Source organism: Pristiophorus japonicus, chromosome 3, assembly GCF_044704955.1.
Source record: "Pristiophorus japonicus isolate sPriJap1 chromosome 3, sPriJap1.hap1, whole genome shotgun sequence".
NCBI classification, from domain to species: Eukaryota; Metazoa; Chordata; class Chondrichthyes; family Pristiophoridae; genus Pristiophorus; species Pristiophorus japonicus.
The window spans coordinates 228,207,045-228,232,171 of NC_091979.1; the positions used below are offsets into that span (position 1 = coordinate 228,207,045).

Sequence of the window (25,127 nt, forward strand, 5' to 3'; positions counted from 1 at the left end):
GCCTCAATTTTAAAATTCTTATCTTCGTGTTCAAATTCCTCCAGGGCTTCGCCCCTCTCTATCTCTGTAACCTCCTCCAGCCCTACACCCCTCCCCATCTCTGTAACCTCCTCCAGCCGTACACCCCTCCCTATGCTGTAACCTCCTCCAGCCCCTACACCGCGCCCTATCTGTGTAACCTCCTCCAGCCCTACACCCCTCCCTATCTCTAACCTCCTCCAGCCCTACACCCCTCCCTATCTCTAAGCTCTTCCAGCCCCTACACCCCTCTCTATCTATGTAACCCCCTCCAGGGCCTCGCCCCTCCCTATCTCTGTAACCTCCTCCAGCCCTATAACCGCCTGAGATCTCTGCGCTCCTGTAATTCTGGCTTCTTGCACATCCCCAATATTAATCACTCCACCATTGACGGCCGTGCCTTCAGTCGGCTAGATCCCAAGCTCTGGAATTCCCATCCTAAACCTCTCCGTCTCTCTCTCCTCCTTTAAGACACTCCTTAAAACCTACCACTTTGACCAAGCCATGGGTCACCTGTCCTAAAATCTCCTTAGGTGGCTCAGCGTCAAATCTTGTCTGATTTATGGTCCTGTGAAGCGCCTTGAGATGTTTTACTATGTTAATGGTGCTATATAAATGCAAGTTGTTGTTAATTGGAGTTCTGTCAGTCCTGTCAATGTACGTTGGTGCGACAGCACATATCTCGGTGTTTCAATGTAAATGAATTAACGATTAGGTAGCCATAGCAACAATAACTATGGTGTTGCTGTGCCTCATTGAACTGCAGATCATTCCTCACCAGTTTATCCTTTGAGGTATAACTCTCTGACCGTTGTTCTTTCACTATCAGGACTTTGTCCTCTGCCGCGCAGCTCTGATCGAGAAACTCGATGAGTGAGCGAGTGCGATCCAGCACCACCTCCCCTGCCATGTCCCTGTGCCTACACAAAGTAAACCCATCATCAGTGAAGCAGAAGAGGTTATAGCCATTGGGAAAGACTGAACAGGGATTAGGCCCCGGGGTGGGGGAGGGGGGAGGGGATTCGGCCCCGGGGTGGAGAGGGGAAGAGAGGGATTAGGCCCCGGGGGGGGGGGGGGGGGAAAGAGATTCGGCCCCGAGGGGGGAGGGGATTCAGCCCCGGAGTGGAGAGGGGAGAGAGGGATTAGGCCCCGGGGGGGGGGAAGAGGGAGGGATTAGGCCCCCCGAGGGTGGGGGGGGGGGATTAAGCCCCGGGGATATTGGTTCTCGGTTAAGAGAGAGAGAGATGGGAGACGAGCTGCTTGGGGACTGACCCAGGACTCTGAGCAGCTGAGTGACTAGCAGTAGAATCCTGTGCCTCGCTGCCCCCAATGCCGGGCAGCATCCGCTCATCCATCACTGCATCTAGTTCTGGGCCCTGCACCTCAGGAAGGATATATCAGCCTCGGAGGGGGAGCAGCGCAGATTCACCAGAACGATACCGGGGCTAATAGGGTTAAATTATGCTGGTATTTCCTGGAGTTTAGAAGATTAAGTGGTGATCTGATTGAGGTGTTTAAGAAGGTGATAGGGGAGATGGAGAGAAACTATTTCCTCTGGTGGGGAGAGTCCAGAACTAGGGGGCAGAACCTTAAAGCCAGGCCGTTCAGGGGTGATGTCAGGAAGCACTTCTTCACACAAAGGGTGGTGGGAATCTGGAACTCTCTCCCCAAAAAGCTGTTGAGCCTGGGGGTCAATTGAAAATGTCAAAACTGAGATGATTGATTTTTATTGGGCAAGGGTATTAAGGGTTCGGGACCAAGTTGGAGTTACGGTACAGATCAACCATGATCTGATTGAATGGCGAACAGACTCGAAGGGCTGTGGTCTCCTCCTGTGTCTATGTCTAGGTACATACCTCGCTGTTAAGCACACTAGGGTACCATCATGGACACCAGTGGTTAGAACTATTTGAGAGCTCAACGAGAAGACGATTGATTTCACTCCCCCGGACTGGTAGGAATGAACCTGAGTCTCGAAGTACATTGCCTGCAGATCGGAAAGCATCAGCCAGTTATCTGCAAACTGTTTCGCTCCAGCTCTCTGTGGGCCAACTCCAAAGGAGCCAGTAACACATTTAAACTCTAAAACATTAACCAGTGTGAAACTTCAGTATCAGTCCTAACTTGCACATAAGGTATGAGAGCGTGAGTGTGTGTATTGTGAGAGTGTGAGAGAGCCTGTGTGTGAGAGAGAGCGCGCGAGAGCTGGTGAGAGCGCGCGCGAGTTAGAGAAGTTAGAGAGAGCGCGTGAGAGTTAGAGAGCGCGTGAGAGTTAGAGAAGTTAGAGAGAGCGCGCGAGTTAGAGAGGTTAGAGAGAGCGCGCGAGTTAGAGAGCGCGTGAGTTAGAGAGGTCAGAGAGAGCGCGCGAGTTAGAGAGGTCAGAGAGAGCGCGCGAGTTAGAGAGCGCGTGAGTTAGAGAGGTCAGAGAGAGCGCGCGAGTTAGAGAGCGCGTAAGTTAGAGAGGTTAGAGAGAGCGCGCGAGTTAGAGAGGTTAGAGAGAGCGCGCGAGTTAGAGAGCGCGTGAGTTAGAGAGGTCAGAGAGAGCGCGCGAGTTAGAGAGCGCGTGAGTTAGAGAGGTCAGAGAGAGCGCGCGAGTTAGAGAGGTCAGAGAGAGCGCGCGAGTTAGAGAGCGCGCGAGTTAGAGAGGTTAGAGAGAGCGCGCGAGTTAGAGAGGTTAGAGAGAGCGCGCGAGTTAGAGAGGTTAGAGAGAGCGCGCGAGTTAGAGAGCGCGTGAGTTAGAGAGGTTAGAGAGAGCGCGCGAGTTAGAGAGGTTAGAGAGAGCGCGCGAGTTAGAGAGCGCGTGAGTTAGAGAGGTCAGAGAGAGCGCGCGAGTTAGAGAGCGCGTGAGTTAGAGAGGTCAGAGAGAGCGCGCGAGTTAGAGAGGTTAGAGAGAGCGCGCGAGTTAGAGAGCGCGTGAGTTAGAGAGGTTAGAGAGAGCGCGCGAGTTAGAGAGCGCGTGAGTTAGAGAGGTTAGAGAGAGCGCGCGAGTTAGAGAGGTTAGAGAGAGCGCGCGAGTTAGAGAGCGCGTGAGTTAGAGAGGTTAGAGAGAGCGCGCGAGTTAGAGAGTGGGTGAGTTAGAGAGGTTAGAGAGAGCGCGCGAGTTAGAGAGGTTAGAGAGAGCGCGCGAGTTAGAGAGCGCGTGAGTTAGAGAGGTTAGAGAGAGCGCGCGAGTTAGTGAGAGTGTGAGTGAGAGTGAGTGTGAGAGCGTGTGAGAGCGCGAGAGAGAGAGCGAGAGAGAGAGCGAGCGAGCCTGTGACAGAGAGAAAGAGAGAGCTTGTAACAGAGAGAGCGAGCTTGTAACAGAGAGAGAGAGAGAGAGAGCTTGTGAGAGAGAGAGAGAGAGAGCGAGAGTGTGTGTGTGACAGAGAGAGCGTGTGAGTGAGTGAGAGTGTGTGTGTGAGAGACAGAGAGCACATCCAGCAACTCAAATGTTGAGCATTAAACTCTGCTACCTATATGTTCAGGACCATGTGTCCCCCCCACTAACACTCACTGTCAGGGGTCTGTGTGTCCCCACTAATACTCTGTTATGTATGTAATAACTCGATAGACTGAATACTGTAAACTAACAGGTACAAACCTGGCTCTGCTTTATTAGGGCTCAAAGAGATCACACAACATGATGGCTTGCCTTTTATACCTGGGCCGCATACACGTGCGTACAGCCCAATGACCTCCGACAGTCACGCCACCTGGTGGCTAGTAACCCCAAGCATACATACATGACAATATCCCCCTTTAAGATGTTAGTAAGTATCTTTTTACAGGCTTTCTGCTCCAGAGTTGATTGTCTCAGTTCAACTCCGGCCTTGGGCGAGCGTTCTGAGTCTGTTATGACTGGGGGCTGGGTAGCCGATCTGATGGGAGTGGCAATGACCATGTCAGGGATTGAAAGTCCAGATTAATTGCTGACAGCGGAGTCCTCTGATGACTGAGGGCAGGTTGGTTGGTCACTGATTGGATCTTCCTCAGACTGTTCCGGTTCATCCGTGTGCCGCAGTTTTATCTGATCAACATGTTTCCTGCATGTTTGCCCATTCTTGAGCTTGACGATAAACACTCTGTTACCCTCCTTGGCCGTAACAGTACCGGCGATCCACTTGGGACCTTGACCATAATTTAGTACATAGATAGTTAACAGAAATGTCGCGTGACACAGCAACGCGATCATGATACCATTGCTGACTTTGACGGCTGTATTCAACATGATCGTTCAAGTCAAGGTGGACAAGAGAGAGCCTGGTCTTGAGACCTCTCTTCATCAATAGTTCAGCAGGGGGGACCCCGGTAAGCATGTGGGGTCTTGTCCTATAACTAAGCAATATGCGTGACAGGCGAGTCTGAGGTGAACCTTGAGTTACACATTTCATACTCCGCTTGATGGTTTGGACAGCACACTCTGCTTGACCATTAGATGCGGGTTTGCATGGTGCTGACCTCACATGTTTGATACTATTGAGTTTCATGAACTCTTGAAACTCCAGACCAGTGAAGCAAGGTCCGTTGTCGCTTACAACGATGTCGGGCAGACTATGAGTGGCAAACATGACACGAAGGCTCTCAATGGTAGCTGTGGATGTACTGGATGGCATGATTATACATTCTATCCACTTGGAATATGCATCCACCACAACTAAAAACATCTTTCCCAGGAAGGGACCTGCAAAGTCAATGGTTTAGAAGGTCACGACCACAGACTCAGCAGCGATTCCACTGCTGCTTTACTTAACTGCATGCAAGTGTTGGACTAATGCACACATGATTCCAGATCAGAGTCAATTCAAGGCCACCATACATGAGACCTGACAATGGTTTTCATCATGACAATACCAGGATGAGTGCTATGTAGGTCATGTACAAATTTCTCTCTGCCTTTCTTCGGCATAACACGACGATTACCTCACAGTAAGCAATCTGATTGAATGGATAGTTCATCTTTCCCACGGTTGTAAGGTTTGGTCGCATCACCCATTTGCTTGGGTATGGCAGACCAATCACCACTAAGGACACAACGTTTCACAACCGATAATATCGGGTCCTGGCTGGTCTAGGTCTTAACTTGTTGAGCATGACAAGGGTTCCTTCACTTTCAAAAGCATCCATGATTAGCAGTCGGTCTGTAGGTTGTGGCGTCTCCACCTCCGGTGTGGGCAATGGCAGACGGCTCAGTGCATCGGCACAATTCTCGGTGCCAGGTCTATGGCGAATGACAATCATAGGCAGATAATGTCAGCACCCACCTCTGGATGCGGGACGATGCATTGGTATTGATACCTTTGTTTTCCAAAAACAATTAAATGAGTGGCTTGTGATCTGTTTCCAGTTCAAATCGAAGACTAAACAGGTACTGATACATCTTTTTAACCCCATAAACACACGCTAATGCTTCTTTTTCCACCATGCTGTCGGCTCTTTCCGCCTTTGACAAACTTTTAGAAGCATACGCAACAGGTTGTAAGTTTACCCGACTCATTAGCTTGTTGAAGCAGGCAACCAACTCCATATGACAAAGCATCACAGGCCAATACTAGACGCTTACACGGATCATAATGTACCAGCAGCTTGTTCGAGCAAAGCAGGATTAGTAGCTTTCTCAAAAGCTGTGTCTTGAGACGCACCCCAAACCCAGTTGTCGCCTTTTCTTAGCAGCATGTGCAGTAGCTTTAATAAAGTGCTCAATTTAGGTAGGAAATTACCGAATTAGTTGAGTAGACCAAGGAACGCAGCTCCGTCACATTCTGAGGCTTGGGTGCATTTTTGATGGCCTTGGTTTTCGTGTCCGTGTCCGTGTCCGTAGGCCTGATGCCGTCAGCAGCAATTTTCCTCCCCAGGAATTCAACTTCCAGTGCCATGAAGACGCACTTCGAACATTTCAGTCCGAGTCCCACTTTGTCCAGACGATGTAGAACCTCTTCCAGGTTGTTCAGATGTTCGGCGGTGTCACAACCTGTGACCAGAATGTCATTTTGGAACACGACGGTTCTAGGGATGGATTTCAGTAGACTCTCAGTGTTCCTCTAAAATATGGCTGCAGCCGAGCGAATTCCGAAAGGACACCTGTTGTAGATAAACAGCGTTTTGAGTGTTGATGCACGTAAGTTTCTTCGCCATCTCGACCAGCTCGTGTCATGTAGGCCGATGTCAGATCCAGTTTCATGAACGACTTCCCCCCAGTTAGCGTTGCAAACAGGTCATCAGCCTTCAGTAACGAATATTGATCCTGTTTCGAAATTCGATCGTAACCTTGTATTCTCCACAAATTCTGACAGTGCCATAATTCTTCAACACAGGAACAATGGGGCTGGCCCATTCGTTAAATTCAACCGGTGATATGACCCCTTCACGCTGGAGTCTGTCCAGTTCGATTTCGACCTACTCCCTCATCATGTATGGAACCGCCCGAGCTTTATGATGGACAGGTCTTGCATCCGAGTCCATGTGGATCTGCACCTTGGCTCTTTGAAATTGACTGGTTCAAACAGCGAGGGGAACTTGCTCAGCACTTGAGCACATGAAGTAGCATCCTCTGAAAACAACGCTTTGATATCATTCGAATCCCATTTGATTTTTTCTAGCCAATTCCTGCCGAACAGCATTGGACCATTGCCTGGAACAATCCATAACGGTAAATCATGAACCGCACCATCTTACGACACCTTGACTACTGCACTGCCAATCACCATTATGAGTTCTTTAGTGTACGTGCGCAACTTGGCATTGACTGGACTCAGCTTAGGCCTCACAGCCTTAGTATCCCACATGTTCTCTGGCTCATTGTTGATTGATTCACACCCGTGTCCAATTCCATCGGTACCAGCACACCGTTAAGTTTCACATTAATCATTATCGGTTGGCTCTTTGTTAGGAACGAATACAGTTCATACACTTCCTCTTCTGGTATCTCGGATTGCATATCCAGATCCGCGCTATACTGGTCATCATCCTCCACATGGTGTGTTGCAGCACGCTTGCTCAGTTGCAGACACATGCGATGGAGATGCCCCAGTCTCGAACAACCTTTACAAATGTACTGTTTAAACCGACACTGATGAGGCCAATGATTGCCCCCACAACGCCAACACAGTGAAATCGGATTCATTCTCGTTGGCGGACTTTGAGCAGCCACAGGTTTTGCGTAAGTAGTTGAGTAGGCCCTGCCGTATGCAGCTCTGCCAAATGACGATACAATCTTGTTTACAGTACTTGCCGAGTTCGATTTTCCGATGATATCTGCTTTAAGTGTTTGTCCATCGTCATGCATGCCTGGGCAATCGTGATGGCCTTGCTCAAGTCCAGCGTTTCCGCCACCAATAGCTTAGGCAGGATCACCTCGAGGTTGATGCCGATTACAAAGAAGTCCCACAGCATGTCTCCCAACGCGTTTTCGAACTTACACGGTCCAGCTAGACATCTTAGGTCCCCAACAAATTCCGACACATCCTGGCCCTCAGAACAAACGTGCTTGTAGAATTATATCGTGAGATGATGATGCCTTCTTCTGGTTTGAGATGGTCACGTGCCAGAGCACACAATTCCTCATAGTCCTTGTCCGTTGGACTTGCAGGCGAGAGAAGATTCTTTATGAGTCCATAGATTTTCGGACCGCAAAACGTGAGGAAGACTGCCCTGCGCCTAACTGCGTCAGTGGGTTTCTCCATTTTGTTTGCTACGAAGTACTGGTCCAGGTGAGCTACAAAATCTGTCCAGTCCTCTCCCTCCACGAATCTCTCCTGAATTCCAATTATGCTCATTTTTGCATGCGAAGGTTCTTAAATTATCTCGTCGCCAAATGTTATGTATGTAATAACTCGATAGACTGAATACTGTAAACTAACACAGGTACAAACCTGGCTCAGCTTTATTAGGGCCCAAAGTGATCACATTACATGATGGCTTGCCTTTTATACCTGGGCTGCACACACGAGCGTACAGCTCAATGACCTCCGACAGTTGCGCCACCTGGTGGCTAGTAACCCCAAGCATACATACATTACACACTCACTGTCAGAGGTCTGTGTGTCCCCACTAACAGTGTTTGCAGTGTAGTGAATGAAGCAATGCTAAATACACCTACACTCTCCTCTGTGGAGTGTGGGACAGACACACATAATAGGCTGACAATTGCACCCATCACTCCAGCTGGCCCACTGAGAGGTTGAAGGAGATGGAACAGACAGAGGACGGGTACATTAAATTCATTCAACAATGAGGGGTTTGGAAACGTGATATGACAGTGGCGGTGTTCTTATAGAATCATAGAAATTTACAGCATGGAAGGAGGCCATTTTGGCCCATTGTGTCCTTGCCGGCCGACTAAGAGCTATCCAGCTTAATCTCACTTTCCAACTCTAGGTCTGTAACCCTGCAGGTTATGGCACTTCAAGTGTATATCCAAGTACTTTTTAAAATGTGGTGAGGGTTTCTGCCTCTACTACCCTTTCAGGCAGTGAGTTCCAGACCCCCACCACCCTCTGGGTGAAGAAATTTCCCCTCAAATCCCTTCTAAACCTCCCCCCAATTACTTTAAATCTTTGCCCCCTGGTTGTTGACCCTTCTGCTAAGGGAAATAGGTCTTTCCTATCCACTCTATCGAAGCGCCTCATAATTTTATACACCTCAATCAGGTCTCCCCTTAGCCTCCTCTGTTCCAAGGAAAACAATCCCAGACTATCCAATCTTTTCTCACAGCTAAAATTCTCCAGTCCTGGCAACATCCTGATAAATCTTGTGATGCTGGTATATCGTGATCCTGCCCTGCCTCCAGAGATACACAGACACTGCCTAAATGATGGGAGAGCTATTTGTGATTGCAAGTTTCTCTCGTACTGCTGCTTACCATGGTGTTGGCATCTCGTAACTGAATGAATCCGTCCTTGGCTACAGATGCTAAACACTGCTGGTCTGCGGAGAGGCAAAGCAATCCTGGGCCCAGCTGCTGGCCCTCAACCTGGCTCTGAGGGAGCAGCTCAAAGGTATCATTGGACTTGCCCTAGCGGGTGAGAGACAGAGAGCGGGTGAGACAGACTGAGATAGAGAAAGAGTGTAACAGGCTGATTGAGACAGACTGAAATAGTGAAAGGGCTCAGCGAAACTCACTGAGCGGATAAATGAGACAGGATGAATGAGAAAGTGAGATTGCAGGAGAGATTGAGAAAAAAGGAGAAAATTTGTTGGAGTGTGAAATGATCAGCGACGTATGACGGACAGGGCAAGCGTGAGAGCGAGAGCACGAGAAGAAGAGAGGGGGGTGCGAGAGAGAGAGGGGGACGCGAGAGAGAGGGGGACGCGAGAGAGAGGGGGACGCGAGGGATAGAGAGAGAGAGAGAGAGAGAGAGAGAGAGAGGGATGGCGAGAGTGAGAGAGGGCATGAGAGGGAGAGTGGGCAGCATGAGGGGGAGCATGCATTCCACAGGTACCTCAGCGATCTTGTATTTATGGATGCTCCTTGTGAGATTGGAGTATCCATAGACATTTTGATCAATGTCCAGGACTGCAGAAGTCAGAGGCAGCTCCATCTGACAGTTTTGTTTTTGAATTGCGGCATCGTTCATCTTTCCGTGGTAATTGACAGCCGAAGAAGCAGCTAAGAAATAAATGAACAATTAGCACAAGCCCAGCAACACCGACTGATCCAACAATAGCCCAATATACCAATCCCTGGCACACACCAAGCACCGGGCACACACTGAGCACGCACCGGGCACACAACGAGCGGGCACACACTAAACATTTACATACTCAATGTACAAGTTTACATGCTGCTAATATTTGTTAACTCTGGATTTTATTCTTTAATTACTAATGAATAAAGAAAGGGTTAATTGATTCACTCATTAGCTTGTGTGTAGCTCACTGGGAGTTTGGCAGTGTAAATGCTCATAAAATATATAGATTGAGCAGGTTGGGCGGATACTCTCTGGAGTTTAGAAGAATGATCTCATTGAACGTATAAGATTCTGAGGGGAATTGACAGGTCAGATGCTGAGAGGCTGTTTCCCCCTGGATGGAGAGTCTAGAACCAGGGAGCACAGTCTCAGGATAAGTGTAGGCCATTTAAGAACGAGATGACGAGGAATTTCTTCACTGAGGGTTGTGAATCTTTAGAATTCTCTGTCCCAGAGGGCTGTAGATGCTGAATCTCTAAATATATTCAAGGCTGAGGTCGATAGATTTTTGGACTCTAGGGGAATCAAGGGATGCGGAGATCGGGCGGGAGAATGGAGTTGAAGTCGCTGATCAGCCATGATCTTATTGAATGACTGAGCAGGCTCAAGGGGCCGTATGGCCTATTCCTGCTCCTAATTGTTATGTTGCCAGATGAAGTATAATGTGGATAAATGTGAGGTTATCCACTTTGGTGGTAAAAACAGAAAGACAGACTATTATCTGAATGGTGACAGATTAGGATAAGGGAGGTGCAACGAGACCTGGGTGTCATGGTACATCAGTCATTGAAGGTTGGCATGCAGGTACAGGCGGTTAAGAAAGCAAATGGCATGCTGGCCTTCATAGTGAGGGGATTTGGGCAGGGAGGTGTTACTGCAGTTGTACAGTTGGCTGGTCACAGGAATGTGGGAAGGGAGGACCTTGAGACAATCACTATCACTAGGGGGGTAGTGCTGGACAGGCTAATGGGACTCAAGGTAGACAAGTCCCCTGGTCCTGATGAAATGCATCCAGGGTATTAAAAGAGATGGCAGAGGTTATAGCAGATGCATTCGTTATAATCTACCAAAATTCTCTGGACTCTGGGGAGGTACCAGCGGATTGGAAAGCAGCTAATGTAACGCCTCTGTTTAAAAAAAAAAAGAGGACAGACAAAAGGCAGGTAACTATAGGCCGGTTAGTTTAACATCTGTAGTGGGGAAAATGCTTGAAACTATTAAGGAAGAAATAGCGGGACAACTAGATAGGAATAGTGCAATCAAGCAGACGCAGCATGGATTCATGAAGGGGCAATCATATTTAACTAATTTACTGGAATTCTTTGAGGATATAACGAGCATGGTGGATAGAGGTGTGCCGATGGATGTGGTGTATTTAGATTTCCAAAAGGCATTCGATAAGGTGCTACACAAAAGGTTACTGCAGAAGATAGAGGTACGCGGAGTCAGAGGAAATGTATTAGCATGGATAGAGAATTGGCTGGCGAACAGAAAGCAGAGAGTCGGGATAAATGGGTCCTTTTCGGGTTGGAAATCGGTGGTTAGTGGTGTGCCACAGGGATCGGTGTTGGGACCACAACTGTTTACAATATACATAGATGACCTGGAAGAGGGGACAGAGTGTAGTGTAACAAAATTTGCAGATGACACAAAGATTAGTGGGAAAGCGGGTTGTGTAGAGGACACAGAGAGGCTGCAAAGAGATTTGGATAGGTTAAGCGAATGGGCTAAGGTTTGGCAGATGGAATACCATGTCAGAAAGTGAGATCATCCAGCTTGGGGGAAAAAAAAAAACAGTAAAAGGCAGTATTATTTGAATGGGGAGAAATTACAACATGCTGAGGTGCAGAAGGACTTGGGGTCCTTGTGCATGAAACTCTTTTAGAGTCTACCTATAAAACATAAAACATTAAACCGTGCCACCCGACATGGATGACACACCAGACATTTACAAGGCCCTTTTTTTTTTCTTTTTTTGGTTCTCAAAAAGTTAGTTTGCAGGTGCAGCAGGTAATCAGGAAGGCGAATGGAATGTTGGCCTTCATTGCGAGAGGGATGGAGTACAAAAGCAGGGAGGTCCTGCTGCAACTGTATAGAGTATTGGTAAGGCCGCACCTGGAGTACTGCGTGCAGTTTTGGTCACCTTACTTAAGGAAGGATATACTGGCTTTGGAAGGGGTACAGAGACGATTCACTAGGCTGATTCCGGAGATGAGGGGGTTACCTTATGATGATGGGTCTTTACTCATTGGAGTTCAGAAGGATGAGGGCTGATCTTATGGAAACATTTAAAATCATGAAAGGGATAGACAAGATAGAGGCGGAGAGGTTGTTTCCACTGGTCGGGGAGACTAGAACTAGGGGGCACAGCCTCAAAATACAGGGGAGCCAATTTAAAACCGAGTTGAGAAGGAATTTCTTCTCCCAGAGGGTTGTGAATCTGTGGAATTCTCTGTCCAAGGAAGCAGTTTGAGGCTAGCTCACTGAATGTATTCAAGTCACAGATAGATAGATTTTTAACCAATAATGGAATTAAGGGTTACGGGGAGCAGGGGGGTAAGTGGAGTTGAGTCCACGGCCAGATCAGCCATGATCTTATTGAATGGCGGAGCAGACTCGAGGGGCTAGATGGCCTACTCCTGTTCCTAATTCTTATGTTTCTTATGTTTCTTGGTGAGGCCACACCTGGAGTATTGTGTACAGTTTTGGTCTCCTAACTTGAGGAAGGACATTCTTGCTATTGAGGGAGTGCAGCGAAGGTTCACCAGACTGATTCCCGGGATGGCGGGACTGACCTATCAAGAAAGACTGGACCAACTGGGCTTGTATTCACTGGAGTTCAGAAGAATGAGAGGGGATCTCATAGAAACATTTAAAATTCTGACGGGTTTAGACAGGTTAAATGCAGGAAGAATGTTCCCAATGTTGGGGAAGTCCAGAACCAGAGGTCACAGTCTAAGGATAAGGGGTAAGCCATTTAAGACCGAGATGAGGAGAAACTTCTTCACCCAGAGAGTGGTGAACCTGTGGAATTGTCTACACAGAAAGTTGTTGAGGCCAATTCACTAAATATATTCAAAAAAGAGTTAGATGTAGTCCTTACCACTAGGGGGATCAAGGGGTATGGCGAGAAAGCAGGAATGGGGTACTGAAGTTGCATGTTCAGCCATGAACTCATTGAATGGCGGTGCAGGCTTGAAGGGCCGAATGGCCTACTCCTGCACCTATTTTCTATGTATCTATGTTCTTATAATCAGAACTGGTTCAGCAAGTTATAATTAAACATCGTTCTCTACTAGACATACACGGGGGTAAACCCCAGAGAGTTCCTGGAGATGGAGTTAAGGTGAGGGGGGGGTTTATGGATCCGTCTGGTCTCTTGGTAACTGTTACTGTCAGGATACTGAATCCAGTACACTTATCCAATCCACATTTAGGGTTAGGGTTAGGGTGCGGCTGTGGTAAGGTAGCAGTCCTCAGCAATCAGAAGCAGAGTACAGGCCACATCAAAATAAATGTGTAAGGTTCAACAGAAGAAGTGGGTTCCCATCCTACCTGCAGTGAGCACTGCAGGAAGTTCAAACTTAGTCAGCTGTGTGCCTCCATATGCTTTGTCCTCTCCCGCCTGACATATCAGCATCAAGCAATTCACAGTCCTCTTCAAGCTGTCGAATGGGAGAGAGAGCCCCAAAACCTCACCTTTTAACTCTGTTGGGCAAGGGAAGAAAAGGAAGCAAAAGGTAAAAAGTTACAATGCCAAGACACCGGGACCGTGCTCCGCGCTCGCTCCGTGCTCAGGGTTCTGTGCTCGCTCCGCGCTCTGCGCTCGCTCCGTGCTCACTCAAAAACAGGCCTTTTGGCCCAACCAGTCCATGCTGGTGTTTATGATCCACTCGAGCCTCCTCTGGTCTTTCCTCATCTCAATCTATCAGCATAACCCTCTACATGACCGTTTCAGTAACCTCTGGCACCAAAAGAAACTAAAGGTGGTTAGAGATTTCCTGATGAGGAGGGTTCAGTTGGTGGGAGATGATGGGTGGGGGAAGGGGTAAGGGAGGCAGAGGGATCGGGGACAGGTGTCTGCATGCTGTATGCTGGCACACACTACGTGCTGCTGTGAGGAGACGCCGATCGGCAGAGAGAAAGGATTAGGCGGAAGTTGCAACAACTGCCTGCGCCGATCCCAACGGGCAGGGATACTGTCCTGGGTGTGGGAGGGGGGTGCGGGGGGGGGGGGGGGGGGGGCAGGGTGTGGTTGCAGATGAACAAGCTGCTCCCTTTACTTAGGGAACAGACTTTGACGATCCAACGATAGACAAGGATTAACCTTTATTTTACTGAAAATAATCCATAGCATCTTGGAACCCCAGTTGTCAGAGAGAGGGCAGTCTGTTCAACCCATACCTGTGTATCCGAGGACTTTAAAGTTCTTGGAGGGTTTGGCATTCATAACGAACGTATGTCCATCAGAGCACCCAGCCACAAGGAACTGTCCTCCATTGTCATATCTGAAAGTTCACAAATAACATCAGCTGAGAATTGCAAGCTACATTGTATACCGGAGGAGTGATATCACTGCAGATCATAAGATCATAAGAATTAGGAGCAGGAGTAGGCCATACGGCCCCTCAAGCCTCTCTGCCATTCAATAAGATCATGGCTGATTTCATCAACCACAACTCCAATCTCATTCTTCTAAGCTCCAGAGAGTATAGGCCTAGACTACTCAATCTCTCCACATAGGGTAGCCCTCTCACCCCCTGTTACTACAGATCCATTGTACACTACAGTGATATCACTACAGATCCATTACATAAAACTTACAGCATAAAAACAGGCCATTCAGCCCAACTGGTCCATGTTTATGCTCCACACCAGCCTCTTCCCACCTTGTTTCATCTCACCCTATCGGCATATCATTCTATTCCTTTCGCCCTCATGTGTTTTTCTAGCTTTTCCTTGAATGCATCTATGCATTTCGCATCAACTACTCCTTGTAGCAGCGAGTTCCGCATTCTCACCACTCTCTGGGTAAAGAGGTTTCTCCTGAATTCCACATTTGGATGTATTAATGACCATCTTATATTGATGACCTCTAGTTCTGATCTCCCCACAAGTGGAAACATCTTCTCTACATCTACATCTACCCTATCAAACCCTTTCACAATCTTGCAACATTACGCTACAGAGGAGTGATGTCACACTGAATTCACATGTGGCTTTCAAATGATACACAAGCAGTGGGCAGAAGGTTTGGACAATCCAAGATGACCAGGTGGGTTTGGATGACAGAAGCCTTTGCCCAATTTGCTCTCGTCTCTCTCAAATCCCAACCCTCCTGACCTAGTGTCAGCTGTTTGTTAAAGGAGCACAGTGTTCTGGCCTCACCCGCCCTTCCTGGAAATGGAGCTACTGTTTAGGCAGCAGCCATTTTACCAACATACAGCGATGGAATTAATCCTCGATTCATCTGCTTTTGGTATTGGCTGTGGGGGCAATGTTGGGCGGGAAAACTCCCTGCATTTCTTCAAATACAAACATAGGACCAATGAAGGACAGGGAAAGTACCTCTGGTCCATCCAGCCTGTCCCAGACAATTGCAATACCTTGTGTTCCACAATATACAGTCTCCACCCCACTCTAAACCATGTCATCTCCTGGGAGAGGAGAAACACAGATAAAAACCCAAGGCCAATTTGTGGGGGAACAAAATCTGGAAAATTCCTCTCCGACCAAACCTAGTCCAGATGGCGACTCCGGCCCTGATTGACGTTACCAGGGACCTACCTCTTGTATGGGGTGATCTCCGCCCCAACCAGAAACAGATCCAGTTCGTGCTTGAAGGAATTCAGCAAATCAGCGTCCACCACACGAGACGGCAGTCTGTTCCACTATTCTCGGGAAAAGGACCACCTCCTGACATCGAACCTAGGTCTGGCCTTGCATAGCTTGAGATTGAGACCCCTGGTCCTCCCTAATCTACTTAATTGAAACAAACTCTACACAAACACAATCTATTCCCTTCATCATCTTATAAACCTCGATCAAATCACCCTCAAGTCTGTGCTTCTTTAAAGTCTCAGTTCAATACATTACTGAGGGAGCACTGCACTGTCGTAGCGGCAGCACTGAGGGAGCACGGCACTGTTGGGGGGGCAGTACTGAGGGAGAGTTGCACTGTCGGAGCGCCACACTGTCGGAGGGGCAGTACTGAGGGAAGGCTGCATTATTGGGGGGGGCAGCACTGAGGGAGCACCGCACTGTCAGAGGAGCGGTACTGAGGGATTGCTGCAATGTCGGAGGTGCTGCCTTTTGGATGAGGCGATAAACCAAGACCCTGTCTTCTCTGTCAGGTGGAAGTTTATGATCCCAGAGAACGATTTGAAGAAATGCAGGGAGTTTTCTCGGTGTCCTGGCCAACATTGCTCCCACTGCCAATACCATCAAAAGCACGAGCTGCAGGGCAGAAAAAATGCAGGGCAGAGAAGGGAAAAATTCTTCTCCAACTCCCTCAAGCAATGGAAGCCAGTCCAGGGGATCACATACGCCAAGGTGCATCTATCAATGCCCGTTTTTCCTCCTTACTTACTGGAGACACTGTATCGGCACATTGTGGAGATGGACTTGGAAGACTAGGTGAGGTTTCTCCACAGTCACCATGTTTATATAACAGATGGAACCGGTTTCCGTCCCGAGAGCAACATTGCTGGAGGAGGGACAGCACGCAATGACTGTGATCTGGAGAAAGGAACAAGCCAATTAAATTACTTTTCAAACACCAAAGTTCTGTTGAAGGGTCACCGACCTGAAATGTTAACTCTGTTTCTCTCGCCACAGATGATGCCTGACCCGCTGAGCATTGTCAGAATTTTCTGTTTTCATTTTCAGATTTCCAGCATCCGCAGTATTTTGCTTTTAGAAACATAGAAAATACATGCAGGAGTAGGCCATTCAGCCCTTCGAGCATGCCCACCATTCATTATGATCATGGCTGATCATGCAACTTTAGTACCCCATTCCTGCTCCCTTGATCCCTTTAGCCGTAAGGACCACATCTAACTCCCTTTTGAATATATCTAACGAACTGACCTCAACAACTTTCTGTGGTAGAGAATTCCACAGGTTCACAATTCTCTGGGTGAAGAAGTTTCTCCTCATCTCGGTTCTAAATGGCTTACCCCTTATCCTTAGACTGTGACCCCTGGTTCTGGACTTCCCCAATGTACTAACAGTGCTTGCGCCAAATCACTAAAGCATGGCAGAGAAGCACTATTGGCACAAATACATGAACTCATCTCTCTTATCTGGAAGAAGGAGAGCATGCCCGGGGAGTTTCCCTGCTGTCTTCCACCGGGAAAGTCATCGCAAGAATCCTTCTGAAGCGCCTTCTCCCAGTGGGTCCTCCCAGAGTCGTAATGTGGATTCCACCCACCAAGGGGCACAATGGACATGATCTTCACCGTGCGCCAAACTTAAGAGAATTGCAGGGAGCAGCACCAGCCTCTGTACATGGCCTTCTTTGACCTCACAAAGGCCCTTCGACACTGTCAACCGGGAGGGATTATAGAGGGTGCTCCTCAAATTCGGCTGCCCTCAAAAGTTCATCACTAGACTCCCAAAACAAGCGCTCTACACGGAGCTTCGACATGGCAAGCAAGACCCAGGTGGGCAGAGGAAATGGTTCAAGGAAACCTTCAAAGCCTCCTTGAAAAAGTGCAACATTCCCACCGACACCTGGGAATCCCTAGCCCAAGACTGCTCAAAGTGGGGGAGAAGCATCCGGGAAGGTGACGAACACCTTGAGTCTCCTTGCCGGGAGCACGCGGAAGCCAAGCGCAAGCAGCGGAAGGAGTTTGCGACAACCCACACACCCCACCTGCCCATCCCTCCAACCACATCTGCCCCACCTGTGACAGAGACTGTAGGTCCCGCATTGGACTCATCAGTCACCTGATAACTCATTTTTAGTATGGAAGCAAGTCATCCTCGAGTCCGAGGGACTGCCTAAGAGGAGGAAGGTACTAACAGGCACACAGCTTTCATATAGGGGACGCGCTACAGATTCTTGGGCCTTGATTCAAACCCCCCAATCCCCTTCCGTCCCAGCTTGGCAAAAACTAGGGATGGGTTTTTTTTTTTAAATGGAGTGGGGGATTTACTCACTTCATTGCTGCCCTGATCTGGTCAATTACAGTTTTAAATTGCAGGTGTCAAGGGCACTCACACCAAGGCGAGGGAACAGCGGAGTGGCCCTTTAAATATGCAGATCGCACTCCGATTACATAATCGGGGCCCCGATCTGTTATTTTAACCCTGGACCCCGAGTGGGGAGCAGTGGCAGCTTCTCCATCAAGCCAAAACCTCTGGGGACAGGAGCCAGGGCCAAAAGAGGCCCACTCAGGCCAGTCCTTGTGGGCCAAGAGATGCAGGAGTAGCTTTAATATCCTGGAGGTAAGGAGAGCTAAATGAGGCCAGTTTGCAGTCCCTGACTGCTATTGGAGGCTTCTGCAGGAGAGTGGCTGTTTGTGGACAGAGTAGGTAGAGTATTCGGCTCGGCTGCAATGCCCCACCCACCCACTCACCACTATGGCGAGTATGTCGCCAATGCTCACTGTCTCAGCTCACACCATGAAAAACGGCCAATTGGGCGAGATACCAGAGCGGCACTGGAACAGTTCCCTAAACATCATAGAATCTTACAGCACAGGAGGCGGCCATTCAGTCCATCGTGCCAGTGTTTTGCTCTTCAAAAGAGCTATGCAATTAGTCCCACTCCCCTGCTCTTTCCCAATCATCCTGTCAACACTTTGAGGGAAAATAACAGAGATAGGAAAAAGGATTGTTTACCTTTACTGGAAGGGCAAGGGTGCTGATGTTTTTCCCATCCACAATCGACCACACCTGCACGATACCCAGTACTCTTGCAGACTGCAACAAAACACAGTACAATGTGAATAAAGACCAAAACATGCTTAACCCTATTATCCCAGGAGATTCAGTCTGATGGTCACTGCTCCTCTGATATTTTCATTCAATTTTCTCCTCAGCTCTAAATCCTTGTCAAACCTCCCTGCAAATTGTTTGATGAAACAGTGCAGAGGGAGATTTACTCTGTATCTAACCCGTACTGTACCTGCCCTGGGAGTGTTTGATGGGACAGTGTAGAGGGAGCTTTACTCTGTATCTAACCCATGCTGTACCTGCCCTGGGGTGTTGATGTTGACTGTGAGGAGGCGAGTTTAACCAACTCCACAGTGAGAGTCGATAGCCGCATAGTTAGAACCGGCTCCAAAAATTGACGGCTCTGTTTGCGCTCGATAACTGGGCCATTTTATAGGTGGCCGAGGTGCTCATGTGAGCTAGGCAGGAACCTCTTAGCACAGATAAATCAGCGTCGGTGATGTCATGCCGACCCGCATGGTATGAGTGGGGTGCCTGCTGTACCACTTCGCTCGGTGAAACCTATTGGGAATGGTGCAGAGGCCCTGAAAGGCAAGTTTCAAACATATCTTTGTGGAGCCAAGATGAGCAGGAATGCTGTCCGAACCCTGCCCCCGCCCCAACCACCTTCCTGCCCTCAAGACCTCACCTGCATGCTCCGGGCTGCCCGATTTTCGCCTCATCAGCTTTGGAATGAGATGCAAATGAGGCCCAGGAGTTAAAATAGCCTAAGCCTCAAACGTATGCCGCTGAAGGGGTTTGACACGTGCAATAATCTTCTCCTCTCCCCACCCTGCCTGAAACCCACTCCCAGTAAAAATTTCCCCTCCCCCTGTGATTTCTACAGCGCCTTTCATAAAGTCCAGACGTCCCAAAACGCTTCACAGCCAATGAAGCACATTTTGGAGCGTAGTCACTGTTGTAATGTAGGAAACGCGGCAGCCAAATTGAACACAGAAAGGTCCCACACACAGCAATGTGATAATGACCAGATAATCAGTTTTAATGATGTTGGTTGAGGGATAAATATTTGCCCCGGACACCGAGGATAACTCCCCTGCTCTTCTCGAATAGTGCCATGGGATCTTTTACATCCACCTGCGAGGGCAGACGGGGCCTCGGTTTAAAATCTCATCTGAAAGGCATGCCCTCAGTACTGCCCCTCCGATAGTGCAGCACTCCCTCAGCACTGCACTGGAGTGTCAGCCTGGATTTAGGTGCTCAAGTCTCTGGAGTGGGATCTTCTGACTCAGAGTTGAGAGTGCTTCCTGCAGCCCTACATCCCTCCCTGAGCCACGGCTGACACCCCATGGGGAAAAAAAAGTGGTTCCCAAGACTGACAGCATTGTGGGAAAAATTCACAAAATAAATATTTAAAAGATCCAACACAGTAACACGTAGCTGATCAGTTGCTGTTTTATTATTTTTTAACCTTACCACGCAGTATTGTTTCCCTGTCCCCAGCAGACCTGCAAACACATAGTCCTCACTGTGCAGGTCCAAGAGTGTGATCACATTATTTTGCCATGATGGGTCGTAAATATGCACTGAACCCTGAGGGCAAAAGGAACACACACACTGTATTATACACATACACCACAATAGATTACATCATCATCACCACACTTCACCATAACCAGCCTTCACCATCTGCAGTCATCAACAAACTGATATTGTTCCCTCAATTCATAAATCCAGATCATTACAACAACCTGTATTTATATAGCGCCTTTAAAATGTCCCAAGGCGCTTCACAGAAGTGGTAATCAAACCAAGTTTGACACAGAGCCACATAAGGAGATATTAGGATACTTTGGTCAAAGAGGTAGGTTTTATGGAGTGTCTTAAAGGAGGGGCGAGAGGTAGAGAGGAGGAGAGGTTTCGGGAGGGAATTTCAGAGCTTCGGGTCCAGGCAGCTGAAGGCACTGCTGTCAATGGTGGAGTGATTAAAATTGTGGAGGGCTGTGGGACTGGAGGAGGTTACAGAGATCTTGGAGGGTTGTAGGGGCTGGAGGTTACAGAGATAGGGAGAGGTGTAGGGCTGGAGGAAGTTACAGAGATAGGGAGGGGTGTAGGGCTGGAGGAGATTAGAGAGATGGGGGGGGGGGGGGGTGTAGGGGCTGGAGGAGGTTACAGAAATAGGGAGAGGCGAGGCCCTGGAGGAATTTGAACACGAAGATAGGAAGGGCCTGTTTCCCTAGGCAGAGGGGTCAACAACCAAGGGGCATAGATTTAAAGTAATTGGGGGGAAGTTTAGAGGGGATTTGAGGGGAAATTTCTTCACCCAGAAGGTGGTGGTGGTCTGAAACTCACTGCCTGAAAGGGTGGTAGAGGCAGAAACTCTCCCCACATTGAAAAAAATATTTGGATGTGCATTTAAAGTGCCGTAATCTACAGGGCTATGGACCTAGAACTGGAAAGTGGGATTAGGCTGGATAGCTCTTGTTATGTATGCAATAAAGGTACAAACTGAGTACTGTTTAACTGAACAAGGTATAACCTTGGCTCTGCTTTATTATGGCCCAAAAGTGCCCAACTCTGAAAATGGCTGGCCTTTTAGACCAGAGCAGCACCATGTGCGTGCTGCTCAGTGGCCTCCAACAATGACACCATCTGATGGCTACAAACAGAATGTACATACATGACAATACCCTCCTCTGAGATCTTATCAGTCTTTCACAGGTTGAGACGGTCCGATGCTTTACGCTCCCAGGTTGACCGTCTCAGTTCGATTCTGGCCTTGGGTGAATGTGCGGAGTCTGTTATGGCTGGTGGCTAGATGGCTGACTTGTTGGGGATGGCAGTGGCCATGTCAGGAATTGCAAGTCCATTTTTATTGAACACATCCGTGATGGAAATTCCAGGTTCACTGATGACCCTCGAGTCCACTGAAGGCTGCTGGTAGGTTGGTTGGTCGTCGATGGTTTCTTCGTCAGACTGCTCTGGCTCGTCTGTGTGCTTCAGCTTTGTTTGATCCAAGTGTTTCCTGCAAGTTAGCCCATTCTGGAGCTTAATAACAAATACTCTATTGTCCTCCTTGGCCATGACCATACTAGCGATCTATTTGGGAGTCTGATCATAATTCAACACATATACAGGATCATTAACAGAAGTCTCACGTGACACAGTGCGATTGTGGTACCCTTGTTGACTATGACTTAAATCCAGGTGTACAAGAGATAACTTGGTCTTAAGAGCTCTTTTCATTGTGAGTTCAGCAGGCGAGACCCCTGTGAGTGTGTGGGGTCTTGTCCTGTAACTCAGCAGTATGCAAGACAAGCGAGTCTGCAGTGACCCTTGGGTTACTCTCCTCATGCTTTGCTTGATAATTTGTACTGCACGTTCTGCTTGTCCGTTGGACGCAGGCTTGAACAGAGCTGACCTTACATGTTTTATGCTGTTAAGTTTTACAAACTCCTGAAATGCCTGACTGGTGAAGCACGACCCATTGTCACTCACAACGCGGTCAGGCATGTGTTGCGAACATGACATTGAGATTCTCTATGGTTGTCGTGGACGTACTGGATGACATGATTATGCATTCTATCCACTTCGAATAAGCATCCACCACCACTAAAAAAACATCTTGCCCAGGAAGGGACCTGCAAAATCTGCATGGATCCTGGACCAAGGTTTGGATGGCCATGACCACAGACTCAGCGGCGATTCCGCTGGTGCTTTGCCAAGCTGCATGCAGGTGTTGCACTGATGCATACATGCTTCCAGCTCAGAATCAATTCCTGGCCACCATATGTGGGACCTGGCGATGGCCTTCATCATCACTATACCAGGATTTGTGCTGTGTAACTCACACACAAATTTCTCTCTCCCTTTCTTAGGCATTACAACTCGATTGAATAGACAGTTCGTCCTTGCGACGAATGTACGGTTTGGCCTCCTCGCATATTTGCTTAGGAATGGCAGACCAATCCCATTTGAGGATGCAACCCTTTACCACCGATAATATCGGGTCCTGGCTGGTCCAGGTCTTAACTTATTGAGCCATGAAAGGGGTACCTTCACTCTCAAAAGCATCCATGATTAACATTAAATCTGCCGGTTGTGGCGTTTCCACCTCGTGTGGGCAACGGCAACCGGCTCAAAGCATCGGCACAATTCTCTGTGCCAGGTCTGTGGAGAATGATATAATCATAGGCAGATAATGCCAGTGCCCACCTTTGGATGCGGGATGAAGCGCTGGTATTGATACCTTTGCTCTCGGAAAACAATGAAATGAGCGGCTTGTGATCGGTATCTATTTCAAACCTTAGACCGAACAGGTATTGATGCGTCTTTTGAACACCGTACACACACGCTAAAGCTTCTTTTTCTACAATACTGCAGGCTCTTTTTGCTTTCGAGAAACGTTTGGATGCATATGCGACAGGTTGAAGTTTCCCCGACTCATTGGTTGCGTGTTACAATAAACCAATTCCATATGACGATGCATCACAGGTCAAAACTAAACTTTTACATGGATCATAATGTACCAGCAGCTTGTTCGAGCAAAGCAGATTGGTGGCTTTCTCGAAACTCTGTCTTGCAATGCACTCCACACCCAGTTGTTGCCTTTTCTCAATAGCATGTGCAGTGGTTCAAGTAAGGTGCTCAATTTAGGTAGGAAGTTACCAAAGTAGTTGAGTAGACCCAGGAACGAATGCAGCTCCGTCACATTCTGTGGCTTGGGTGCATTCTTGATGGCCTTGGTTTTCACGTCAGTAGGTCAGCGGCGATTTTCCTCCCGAGGAATTCGATCTCCGGTGCCATGAAGACGCACTTCGAGCGTTCAAGTCTGAGTCCCACTCTGTCCAAACGCAGTAGAACCTCTTCCAGGTTGTTCAGATGTTCCTTGGAGTCATGACCGGTGATCAGGATGTCATCTTGGAACACGACGGTTCTGGGAACAGACTTCAGTAGACTTTCCATATTCCTTTGGAATATTGCTGCTGCCGAGCGAATGTGGTAAATAAACAGTCCTTTGTGCGTGTTAATGTACGTAAGTCTCTTCGACATCTCAACCAACTCCTGCGTCATACAGGCCGACGTCAAGTCCAGTTTTGTGAATGACTTCCATCCGGCTAGCGTCGCAAACAAGTCATCAGCCTTTGGTAATGGGTACTGATCTTGTTTCAAAACCCTGTTGATAGTAGCCTTGTAGTCTCCACAGATTCTGACTGTGCCATCACTTTTCAGCACAGGAACAATGGGGCTGGCCCATTCATTAAATTCAACCGGTGATATGATCCCTTCACGCTGGAGTCTGTCCAGTTCAATTTCGACCTTCTCCTTCATCATATACAGCACTGCCCGAGCTTTATGATGGACGGGTCTTGCATCTGAGTCCACGTGGATCTGCACATTGGCTCCCATGAAGTTGCTGATATCCGGTTCGAACAGCGAGGGAAACTTGTTCAATACTTCGGCACATGTATCTTCCTCCGATGACAATGCCTTTATGTCATTCCAGTCGCATCTGATTTTCTCCAACCAGCTCCTGCCGAGCAGCGTTGGGCCATTGCCTGGAACAATCCACAGCGGTAACTCGTGAATCACATCGTTATCTGACACATTAATTTGTGCACGGCCAATCACCTTTATCAGTTCTTTGGTGTATGTGCGCAGCTTGGCGTTAACAGGGCTCAGCCTGGGCCTCACAGTCTTAGTATCCCACAGCTTACTAAATGCCCTCTCGTTCATGATCGATTGACTCGCCCCTGTGCCCAGTTCCATTGATACCGGTATCCCGTTAAACTTCACAGTAATCAAAATTGGTTTACTCTTGGTTATATACTCCCTCCTCTGGCATCTCGGATTGCGTATCCGGATCCGCGCTAGTCTGACTCTCATCCTCCACGTGGTGTGTCGCAGTTCGCTTGCTCATCTGCGGACACTTGCGCTGGAGATGCCCCACTCTCAGACAGCCTTTACACCCATATTACTTAAATCGGCACTGCTGGTGCCGATGATTTCCCCCACAACGCCAACACGGAGAAGTCAGATATATTGGTGGACTTTGGGCAGCCACAGATTTCGTGAATGCAGCCGGATAGGCCCCGTCATGTGCCGCTCTGCCGAACGCCGAATCAATCGCATTTACAGTACTTGCCGAGGTTCGGTTCTTCATCTTTAAACTCCTGTCCGTGGTCATACATGATTGAGCGATCTGGATGGCCCTTTTTAAATCCAATTCCTCCACTGCCAAAAGTTTGCGCAGGATCACCTCGTGGTAGACACCGATAACAAAGTCCCACAGGATGTCTGCCAACACTGTCCCGAACTTGCACGGTCCCGCTAGACGTCTCAGGTCGGCAACGAATTCTTCCGCTTTATGGCCCTCCGATCGAATGAGTGTATCAAACCCGTATCTCGAGATGATGATGCCGTCGTCTGGCTTGAGGTGCTCCTGTACCAATGTACACAACTCCTCATGTGTTTTCTCTGTTGGATCACGAGGCATGAGTAGATTCTTTATCAGATCATAGATCTTTGAACTGCACACAGTGA

The 25,127-nt window shown here is 48.4% G+C and overlaps 1 protein-coding gene across 5 annotated transcripts in view; it reads right to left on the minus strand.

Annotated features, from left to right (window-relative positions):
• The window catches only part of cfap43 (cilia and flagella associated protein 43), a 188,756-nt gene that overhangs the window by 111,477 nt on the left and 52,152 nt on the right, over positions 1-25,127 (minus strand). For all 5 annotated transcript variants that reach the window (XM_070876376.1, XM_070876377.1, XM_070876375.1 and 2 more), the window contains 9 exons: positions 20,061-20,177; positions 18,531-18,611; positions 16,273-16,421; positions 14,088-14,191; positions 13,239-13,391; positions 9,435-9,601; positions 8,855-9,007; positions 1,875-2,005; positions 797-938 (listed from right to left, as the gene is read on the minus strand). In XM_070876376.1, coding sequence (XP_070732477.1) covers positions 797-938; positions 1,875-2,005; positions 8,855-9,007; positions 9,435-9,601; positions 13,239-13,391; positions 14,088-14,191; positions 16,273-16,421; positions 18,531-18,611; positions 20,061-20,177 — 1,197 coding nt within the window. The remainder of the gene's footprint in view (positions 1-796; positions 939-1,874; positions 2,006-8,854; positions 9,008-9,434; positions 9,602-13,238; positions 13,392-14,087; positions 14,192-16,272; positions 16,422-18,530; positions 18,612-20,060; positions 20,178-25,127) is intronic.